We start from the raw sequence: 11,229 nt of genomic DNA on the forward strand, positions 1-11,229 counted from the left end.
AACATGGCACAGCCGTTCTGCATTACAGCCTTTATGGCACATGGTGGCGCCGTGGCACGCTTTTATTTAAATTAGTCCCATAATGTCCAGCAGTCGTCGCTAAATATCCTGTTTTTTTCTGTGCCGAAATCAATCCCACAATCCCACACACACCGGCGGTGTATTCATTTGAATGGTACAGAAGTCTGAAACGCTAGCGGGAGCTGCACAGACAGGACTTGCTCTTCTTGATTGTAACCAGTTTTTCACGCTTTGGATCTATTTACACACTCGCGGAGACGTCGCTCGTCTTCGAACAATGAACCGGTTTGTAATAAAAGCTTCTGTATAAATTGTGAAAATAAACCGGAATGTGTCAGGCCATATGTTCCTTGAGTTGAGAAGTGGCTAACTAGCCAGCTGGCTAGCGCTAGCGGCCCAGCTAGTTACTTTCAACGTCTCCGTGTATCCTTGAGCTCTAAGCTAACCGTTTAAGCTAACTACGGGTCTGTGCTAACTGGCTAGGAGCACGAGCTAAGTTTAAGCTAACGGACGTAACGAAATGCTCCCCTCCAAACGTCGGCCTTCTAATTTGTCGCAAGTCTCAAAACCAACCGGGTAAACTTTAACTAACGTATAATATACGTGACATTTGTTGCAGCTCGCCTCGTTCACGTTCATGCTTGTTTCGCAGCAGCCAACGCCTCTCTAACTGTAACATAACATTAGCATTTTTGCTTTTGTTTTTTTAATCTCATTTGAATGTTTGCCTTTTTAATCGCGCTGCTGCGTGTTAGATCACACGTTACATGAGGGACTTTTTAAACGTTATTGGGTGATTAAAGTGACTCTTGCCAGTACTAATTTGTTTTCCCACATTTGTTTGTCCAACAGTGTCCTTTACTGTGGAAGCTGCTAAGCATGTCTGGTACCGAGCAGCCTTAAACATCAACCGGAATACATCCATATGGATTTCTGCGGTCCTGCCGTTGTGTTTCTGCTGAAAAGAACATGAAGCAGGTAAGGAGACATGAAATGGCAAATGCCACGTCTTATTGTGTAAACAACTGTCTTTCTTATGTCCTGGTGACTGTGAAGTACAGTTCAGTGGTGTTGTAGAAGTAGAGGTTGTAGTAGTGGCTTCATTCCCTATCCTTTTGTTTTAGGTGGATAATAAAAATAAGGAAGAATTAGATAAAGACAGGTGAGTCTCTGATCCACATCTGCGGGATCCATCAAAGTACGATCACTCACTCACTCCATGTCCCTAGAGATCTTCCCTCCCTGTCACTGGACCATTAAGGCCCCTTTCCTTAACCATTATCACCATGTCTTGTCGCTTATGAATTGTATGTTTTTTTCCAAAATATGACAGTTGCATCTGGTCCATGACAGCTTTCCCCCTCGGCAGATTTCAAGTTCATTACGGCGTACACAGCCCAGGAAAGGCAAAGCGATTGTCATCTTGCAAGAGGAAGGGCTGTCCATTGGTGGAGGTGGGCTCCAAGCTGCACCGCAAAACCTCAGATGTAGGCCGTGCCTGTGAACCCGGCATGGCCAACAAAGAAAATGAGCTGACGTGCTCTGAGGATGTGCGGGGCATGTACCACAATGACAACTGCGGGCTCCCTGTGAACTCTGCAGAGGCCTCCAAGATGGCAGGCGCCAGCTCCAAGTACAGTGACATCACTGAGGTGAGAGTTACAACTACATTGCTCTGTTGCAGTAAAAACTCATCTGAATTTCTTGCATTTCTTGTTTGTCTTTGTGTACAGTTATCAAAGGACCATGAAGCTATGACTCACATCCTTTTTGGAAGGAACCTACGACTAAAAGTAGCCCAAACACTATGGCGAAGAAACGCTAGTGAATTAGTGGCCTACCTAATAAGGTAAAGCGGTGATGGCTAATTATGCCTTTTGGTAGTTTGTGTTGATTCGTCATTCACATAATGTGCTTCACTTTAATCATTTGGTTTCACAGAATTGAAGACACCGGGGTGCTGCTTGACTGCTTACCTGTCTTAACAAACAAGTGAGTCTAATCTGGGAGCATCATTAGAGCTACAAATAATGATTATGTCATTGATTAATCCATGTTTTCCCAATGGCACGACAAAGTGAAAAATGCACAGCATGGCTTTTTATAACCCAGTGTCGTGTCTCAAATTTCTTGTTTTCGCTGACCACTTTATCAAATGGAGAAAAACAGCAATCCCTCACTTTCAAGAAACTGTAATAACTGATTTATTTTTATTTTTATTTTGTTTGCTTGATACTCTTGAATAAATACATATATTGTGAAATGTTTCTGTTGGTCAGATGTTTTAGCTCTTTAGGTCATAATCTTTATAGTGTTTTGTTGCATCTTAATCAGAATACATCGATCACGTGAGAGAAATCCCAAAGTCCTAAAAGGCCTCTTTCTTTAGTTTCTACTTAGAAACATTTCGCTGATAGATGATTTGACTGGTGTCAACTATTAAGACGGTTTGAGCCATTTGTTTTTCCTCTGCCTGCTTACATTACTAACGATCGACTCACAATCTTTCATCTCGTTTTCCCCATCTTGTCAGCCTTCAAACTGAAGCACCATGTTTGTCCCTTGGCTGCTGTGTTGACCTCATGCCCCTCGTGAAAGTGATTCTTGCCAGTAAATATGAAGAGTAAGTATCATTGAGTAAAAGCACATGTTTAATTAATGAGAAGTGGCGAAGCCTCTTTGATGAGTAATGAAATCTCTTTTATGTACTACTTACGCAAGTATCTTATGACCTCGATAAGTTTTGTAGACATCTTTTGACTCTATGATCTGACCTTGTCTGCATTAATTGTTGTCTTTTTTTTTTACAGAAACATAATGGTGGGTTTACACTGGGTTCAATCCGTCATCAGAAAATGGTGGCCAGAACTTTCTAAGAATGAGAAAAGACTGCAGGACAGTTGTTCAGAAGACAGGTGGGCCGAGCATGCTTAACTTCCTCCTCATACTCCCTCTACTGCTATTTTCAAAGTTACCTTAATTTTCCAAGGAATCCATTGTGTGTATATATATCTTTGACAGCGACTTAACCACTGTATAATATCTCACTGCTGCTAATCAGCACAGGAGAAGCTTTACCACCAAAATGTAACACATTTATATTCAGGTCAGTTGATTTGATGATGATTATGAATGAATCCTTTTTTGAAGAGTTTCTTGGGAATGAGAAATGGCATTGACCCCCAGATAGAATACTTTTCAGGGATATAAACAACTCGCTTTTTGGCACTTTGGGTGAATCTCTTATTGTGTGGTCCTGTATGTTATATCTGTTTGTGTTTATTGCAGAAATATTGAAGTCATGAAGCAGCGGCTGAAGGACTTGTGGAAGGAAGGAGCCCGTTTATGTTTCGTTCCAGGATCTACAGGAGAACTGGCAAAGGTGAGAAGGATGACACTGTAGTACTTAGCAGGGATTACTTTTGTGATTACTGCCATTCAAACCATGCATGTTCAGAATGGGCTCAATGTTTGGCCTCTGGTATTGTTGCTTGCAGCTTTCTCAAGAGCCACTTAACAAACAACTTTATATTCAGCACTGTGCTTCTTTGGGTCTTCAGCAGTGCACCTGCCATAGTAGGGTTACACCCAAGTTAAAGAAAATACACTCTGGTTCATGGGGAAAAAATAAACAGGAATAAACATTTAAATGCATGGCTTTTGATGTGGGGTGTTAATAGTTTCACTTCAGGAAGAGAAAACGTTTTGAGTAGGCCTACTTCTTCTACCACTGCAAATACCAACATTCCCAGGTAGAGTTAAAGGTTCAGCAAGACAGCAGTTCACTGGGGTGACGTTACTAGTGTTGCAAGTCTTAAGGCCTTTGCACACTGAATTATAATGGATGAAAACATTTGTGGAAAAAAAGAGACTCGGTGTGCAAAGGCCTTTACACCCTGGAAAATATAGTCTCACTCACAAACCCATGTCCCACACACAGTGACATACACTCTGGGTTGATTTGCCTCCAGGGAAGTGAAGAAAAGTTTGGTTGTAGAGTGAACTTCCGTCAATGAGCTAGACCAGAGAATATTTGGTTAAAACAGATTGTTGATGATGTTTTGCCCACATTGTTTTCCAATCCATCTCTGTGCCGGATGGATTTTTTTTTTTTTAAGCCCTATATATGTTTAATTGCTTGTCAGCGACCAGCTTTAAAAATGACATTTTCTTTTTAAATAAGAGCTATGTGGTGGATCTAATTACCAATCGGAAGATTTGTTTATGTGGATTTTGAAACATAGTTGGTCTACTAATTAGGCTATAAGGGTTTTCACGCACACGAAGTATTGATATCAATTATGATCGTGGTATCATAATTGTTTTTTCAACAACAAAAAATATCCAGCCCTTCTGTTGCACCAAATTCAATAAAAGGACACCCTTTTACTTCCTGTTATGAGCCTGACTGAAGACTGAAATAAAACAATTGTATATGTTTTGAGATGAACGTCACAAAGATCAATACAAGGGCTCCTTTTTTGTTTTTCCACCCTCTGTTGATTTTGGGTGGACACAGCCAACCACTCCCATACTAAGAAAAAAGACAAACCTTCCGTGTCGACCATAAGCTGACTAGCATTAGCATTTGTATGAATTGAGTTTGTATTGTGGTTAATTTTGTTTCCATCTTCACAATCTGTTTCCTCCTGCCATTTCATGAAATGTTTCAAAAGGAATTACTGATTCTAAGTTTGAGTATGCAGAAAGCCATATCAGTTCATCATTTTTATAGTTAGCGTTTAATAAAGTAATCCAGTATGTTGTGATGTTTGTAATGGGAAAACTGAAGGTCATGACAGTGATTTATTTGTTGTTGACGACGTGTAAAACAAAGATTAATTTGTGTGGAAAATACTTTTCCATAGGCTGTATCTCAACTAACACGTTATCTCCCCTTCATGTTTCAGGCCGTCGAGTCTTATCTTCTGCAGCTGCCCTGACAGTTGTCAATGTAGCGCTCTGAGGATGTAACCACTACTGCCGGATCATGGCTGTTTTGAACTGATAATGAAGCGAGAGAAGCGGACTGGCTCATTCTGCCACTTAAAACACCTTACTTTGACTGAACTTGGCAATTCAGACAATTTCCTCAGTTCGAGCTGGAGATTCTTTCGGAGGGCTGCAAGAGCCTTTCAGCAAAGAAATAAAAGAAAAGACACAGCAAATGACTGCTTCACATTGAAGTGGACCTGGTGAAGGGGCATATTTAGTGGACCTCCATGAGACTGGGTGTAACGTCGCTCTATGAAGTGCAAAGCTCTTTGTCTCCGTTACACCATTCTTTGCCATGGAATGCAAATGCACTTGTGGATGTAATGAATGCTCCGTGTGTTATAATGTGTTTGTTTTTTCCTCTTTTTTTTGCGCCTGGATTCTCTGGAATCAGGAACTTGAATCTGCAACAGTCTTAAGTTATTTAGACGTGCAAAAACAACTGATTCTTTTAATCTTCTTTTAAATAAATTTGATAAAAATCAAAGATGGTTTATTTTATATTTCTTTCAGTGGTTGTGCGTGTGTACAGCAAAGGTGCAATAAGAATAACACGGGTGTGTAGGTAAGCATACATAATTGCTATTCCCTCGTCAGCATACTTGCTTGCTTAATTAATCATCCAAAGTGGCTGAACAAGTTTTTCAGCGGCTCTTGTTTTGTAGTTTGTGCCAGTCATGTAAGAAGACTCTGGTTCTGTGTTTCCTTTATGTTGAAACTTTCTATTAATCAAAAACTTTCCATTATCTATTAGCACAACAAAACAGTTACAGTGTAAATAATGGAAGGCACAATCGTGGACAATTAGGAAAAGAGTAGTAAAGGACATAACCAAAGGCAGATTCAATTATAAGATTTTAAAAAATCTTATTGGAACATTAAATTATGAAAGTAGATTACGTGATCACATGGGTATGTATAAAAAAAAACGGTATTTCTCAAAACACGTTTTGTGTCTTGCGCATGACATCTGTTTATAACGTTATTTGCACCAAAAAAAGATCCTTTACGTCAGCCCTCAACAGTGTCATTGTCGGGTTGTACAATAAAGTTTTTTGTGACGTCATTTTCCGCAGCGACAGCTGATGTGCCGAGTCTTCCGCTCCTTCTCCCAACTGCTCTCTAATACATGTTGACGAACGCATCGTTGGACCTCATTTTAATTCGATAAAGACGGACGACATGTTGCACAGGGAAAGAATACCGCTGTTATGTGTTTTCGTGCAGGCCGCGGTCGTCGTAACGCGGTGTTTCACTGACATGGAAGCAGGGCCTGGCGCAGGTGTTACGTTATCGACACAGCCGAACGGAGATCGGTTCAAAATCGAGGGAAGGGCGATAGTTCCGGGGGTGAAAACACAGGACTGGGTCTCCGCGGCCAGAATCCTCGTGGAAGGTGAAGAATACGTTGGATTTATGAGGTAAGAAAACAGCCGCACTTATACCGACAAGCTAGCTCCCTAGCGCGTTAGCTAGTCTATGTAGCAATAGCGTAGCAAGCTAACCCAAACGGCTGCCTGACGTGCTACTACTGCTAACATCACGGCAGCTGCCGCTGGCAGATGGCCGGTCCTAACCGTCCTACCTAAATTACAGTTTAACAACTGTCGGTGTAACTCGTGCCAACGGGGACACCAACGCGGTTATTTCGTTATTACCTACCCGAGCGACCTCCATTGATTTATTGTATGTGCCCAGCCAGGCCTCTCGGTCTCCGGGTAACTAGCCGTCTTTATAACAAACCTCGGTCACAGCGGTCGTGTCAGTTGTTGCAGTGTGCGAGCAGTGATGTATTACTAGTACTGTGGTGTATTTGAAATTAATCCTACAAAACACAAAAAGCATTCACTGTGTACCATGTAGTACTGTTTGTAGTCTGTGGTACGTTTTTGTCTGATAGAAGTACGAATAAATTAATACAGTGTGTATGACGTAGCAGACAGGTTTTTCCTTCCAAGCGTTGCGTTGACATGCTTGTGTAGATCTGCCATGATGGAGCACATGTTGCAATTCTAAATCTAGTGGGATTACCAAATATAGATGTAGTGCACTTGGGTTACTTGAAAAGGATTTTTAGGTCACGTTTCCTAATGCAGAGCCTCAAAAGTTCACCTAGATGAACACACTCAGCTGCTAGTTTGTTACGCACGCCTACCTCGATCTATAATGGATATAAATCGGCTGGAGGAAAGACACATTTCACAATGTAATACAATTTAACATGTGATATCGACAACATCCCATTCTTCTTCCAGAACCGATGGGAGTTTTGCTGTGAATGACGTCCCCTCAGGATCCTACGTCGTGGAAGTCATCACCCCAACCTTCAGATTTGAACCAGTGCGCGTTGATATCACGTCAAAGGGGAAAATGAGGTAAGAATACACTCAGGAAAACAAAAAGGCACGTACAAATGTATACTAGCCTTGCATACTAGTCAGCATGGTGTTTACAGGTTCTCTAACCCACTGAGGTCACCATGTGTCATTTCACAGGGCGCGTCTTGTGAACCATATCAAGACTTCCGAAGTAATTCGCCAGCCATATCCTCTTCAAATCAGGGCTAATGGCCCGCACACCTACTTCATGAAGAGAGAAACCTGGGGCTGGACAGATTTTCTCATGAACCCAATGGTAAAAAAATTTTTAAAAACACACACAAATAAACTGGGGATGCAGTGACAAAAACATTTGCACTATTTGCTTTTTTCTGTTCTAGCGTAGCTTGCATGTATAATTTCACGGTTCAGACCACATAAACTGTATGCATTGAAAAATGTGCTTCTGGCTCTCATTTAAATGTCTGTTGCTCCTGCAGGTTATGATGATGGTTCTGCCGCTGCTGATCATTGTTCTACTGCCCAAGGTGGTCAACACCAACGACCCAGAGATGAGAAAGGTGAAGAATCCTTAATCGCCTAAAGTGTTGTTTCCAAAATCTAATATGCACATTGAGTTCATCATAATGCAGTGTCTCTGAATTGCACTGGATGCACTCATATCGGATTCATGAGGGTGTATTAATTTCCGCTAGACGGCGTGAGTTCCCGAAAGAATAGCATTTGTAATGTCAGACATAAATGTGTGTGTATCTTAACTGAACAAAGGAAATTGACAAATGACAAATGGAAGTTATTATTATTGTTATTATTAATATACTGATAAAAGGCAAAATACTTCAGTAGTATTATTTATTACAAGGGGGTGGACTAAAATAAGTTTATACTTCCTCCCTCTCCCTTTCGGATATGTAAACAGAATTTATAGTTTTTAGTTTATGTTTACTCTGTTATATATTTTTATTTTTTTCTTTATGATAATTTTGTTTTTGTTTTTTTACATGTTCGAAATAAACTATCTATCTATCTAACTGTGAGTTAACTGCCGTTTTTACAGGAAATGGAGCAGTCCATGAACATGCTGAACCCCAACCCCGAGCTTCCAGACGTCTCCGAGCTCATGACAAAGCTCTTCTCCGGCTCCAAGGGCTCCAGCAAGGCAGGCAGCAGCAGCAAGGGCACCAGACCAGCGGTCAAGAGGAGGTAGTACTGTACGCGTACCCTCAGTCTGCCTGGAAAAGATCGCATTATGCCATGGAAGCAAGATTTCTTTTTTTAAGTGTCGTTTTTTTTTTTTTTTTTTTTTTTTTCCTCTCTCCTCTGGGTCTATTGTACAGTTTTTCTTTATTATTGGATGTTTTAAGCACATCTTGATTTCTAATATGCTATTTTTTTTTCTTCAAACTGCACTGATAGAAATAATGTCAAACCCTGCAAAAGCTGTTTTCATTCATTGGCTCTATACTTTCTACATGTGGCTTTACTACTCATCCATCTTTTCTGTGCTAACCCTCTGCTGTGCATCTTTCCACTGCTGCTAATTTTACTACCTGAAAGAGACATATATACAGAGATTTTCTTCCTTTTTTTCTCTCGATTTCAGTAATATGACTGTGAATGAAAATTAATTGAATTTTAAAACTGATAAATTCTTATTTAAAAGCCTAGATGAATAAATTGCAATAGTATATAACAAATGTGTTTTTATTGCAGACCATCTTATTTGTTTGAGAGTGAATACGTGGTCGTCTCGTTTTTGAATTTATTGTGTGGCGTGCTGTATGACCGGGATTACATTACATGCCGAAGGCGTAGCTATTTAAAATAGTTTTGATTCAAAGGAAGAAAGCTGTGTGGAGGCCTTCAGGATCTCTAGAGTGTAACTTTACTTTTAATAAAGTGGACAGTACAGTCCCTAATCAAAGTCAACAAAATGTGTTTGTGATAAATGTTCTTCATGATTAGTCGCTTATAGGAAGGACGTAATGACAAATGACTATTCAATTACGACATTTCTCAGAACAATCCCAGGTCGAGTTTCGGGCGTATCAAATCGGCAGCAATGGGTCATTATGGATCTGTTGACGTATAACTGCTACAGAGCTTAAACCGGAACAGATTAATCTCCATGACAACTGAGCAAAGTCAAATTTGGTGATGGAGACCCAGAAATACTGTTAACATTTCAGAAAAATGATTTTTGTGTGTTAAACTACTATGAATGAACTTTGATGCCTTAAGGCAATGGTTCCCAACCATGATGAGAGGCTGATTTTAAATACACTATTTTAAATAGATTTGGTGGCATCTAGTGGTGCGGTTGCAGTTTGCCACCAACTGAATACCCCTCCACTCATTCCTGTCTTTCCAAGACTGTAGTAAAAGCCTTGCTCGTGGCTTTATACTACTTTCTAATGCAAAAACTCTTAAGAACCAAACTAGAACCCATGGTGTGGTTTGTCTGTTCTGGTCTGAACTCCATGAAGACCTGTGGAAACAATGATTCTTTCTGCCAGGTGATTATATACAATTATTATACACTAATGAATATTATATTACTTTTCTAATATATGCTCCTCAATGCTACATACTGGCCCTTTAAGGGGTCACAGTCCAAAAAGTCATGAGGCTGAATATTATTGTTTTTATACTGTATATTTCCAATTCAACATTGTATGTACATATGTATGCATATACGTGTGTATATATGTGTGTGTGTGTGTGTGTGTATATATATATATATATAAAATATTTATAGCTGGGCAAACAGGAGAAAATTAATATTTTGAGGATTATTTTTAACTGAATATACAGCAGCAGCAAATGGTTGTTAATGGGATCAATTTGTTATTGGTTTTGGTTGTTTCACATTTGTTGACAATCATGAAAATATTGAATATCAAGCTACTTTTAATTAGACTGAAGTGGCAGAAGATCTGCTCCAACATGGAGTCTTGGGACAAGCAAGACCTCTGATGACCTCTGGGACGTTTTGACCTCTGTCCTGCACTTAGCAACAGTCGTGTACATGTTATCAATGGCACGTTTTATTACTTACCGTCTGAGTGGGTAAAGATCATCATTCTCAAAAACAGTCACTTACAAAGACAAACCAAATCACATCAGATTCAACACATTTGATGTTGAAAACGTTCGTGCTGACAAAAGTATAACTCTGCCTTTGTTTGTATTTCACTGTTCATACCGGTACGCGCAGACTCACTTTCACAAAACTGCACAGACGGGACGGTGAGCATGGATTCACTCACAAAGCTCTTTTGCCTCTGAGCAGAACAAAAGGCACAGAGTTAGGGAGATAACATTTGATGTTACATCGTTTAAAGACATAGAAGTGCAATAATTTACATCAGCATCACTCATTAAGTTTCATTAATATTTAAATACCACGTGTCCCAAGTTTTTTTTTTTTTTCTTTTTTCTTTACATTAATATGGACATTGACGGGAATAAAGGTGCGATCCATTTACGATCTAATGCAGCTGTAAATGCACAGAAGTGTACAGATTAGCCCTTGAACACAAGATCAAATAGCGATTGCGAGATAGAAAAACTAAAAACATTCACTAAACACTGATACACAATAAGCAATTTACAATTACCATTTGAGAAGTGTAAAATCTGAACAGAATCGGTGAAATATATTCTTTGCACTATAAATTACGTTGTGTTTGCCTACAATATACCCTTTATATACAGTGCAAGTGAGCAATAGGTTAAAGGAGGATTATATGAGGTTAAAAGGCCCAGTTCGGAGTTTTTACCCACATGCTTAAACAATATATGACTCCTTCATAGTGAGTCCAATGTCAGAGATTGGGGACAAAGTCCCTTGATGCTATTAACTATGAATTAT

General features: G+C 39.8%; 2 protein-coding genes across 2 annotated transcripts; both read left to right on the plus strand.

Moving 5' to 3' along the window:
- The first annotated feature begins 151 nt into the window (after nt 1–151).
- Nucleotides 152–5,498, plus strand: katnbl1 (katanin p80 subunit B-like 1). Its single transcript, XM_084030623.1, has 10 exons — nt 152–306; nt 874–999; nt 1,146–1,183; nt 1,391–1,673; nt 1,755–1,870; nt 1,963–2,013; nt 2,555–2,644; nt 2,832–2,936; nt 3,310–3,403; nt 4,932–5,498. The coding sequence occupies exons 2-10, from the start codon at nt 991–993 to the stop codon at nt 4,962–4,964; spliced, it is 819 nt and encodes a 272-aa protein (XP_083886749.1). The 5' UTR covers nt 152–306; nt 874–990; the 3' UTR covers nt 4,965–5,498.
- Nucleotides 5,499–6,084: 586 nt separating this feature from the next.
- emc7b (ER membrane protein complex subunit 7b) lies at nt 6,085–9,052 on the plus strand. Its single transcript, XM_084030342.1, has 5 exons — nt 6,085–6,437; nt 7,272–7,391; nt 7,512–7,650; nt 7,835–7,915; nt 8,413–9,052. The coding sequence occupies exons 1-5, from the start codon at nt 6,199–6,201 to the stop codon at nt 8,560–8,562; spliced, it is 729 nt and encodes a 242-aa protein (XP_083886468.1). The 5' UTR covers nt 6,085–6,198; the 3' UTR covers nt 8,563–9,052.
- Nucleotides 9,053–11,229: the final 2,177 nt, after the last annotated feature.

Source organism: Eutrigla gurnardus (genome assembly GCF_963514095.1).
Source record: "Eutrigla gurnardus genome assembly, chromosome: 16".
Taxonomy (NCBI): domain Eukaryota; kingdom Metazoa; phylum Chordata; class Actinopteri; order Perciformes; family Triglidae; genus Eutrigla; species Eutrigla gurnardus.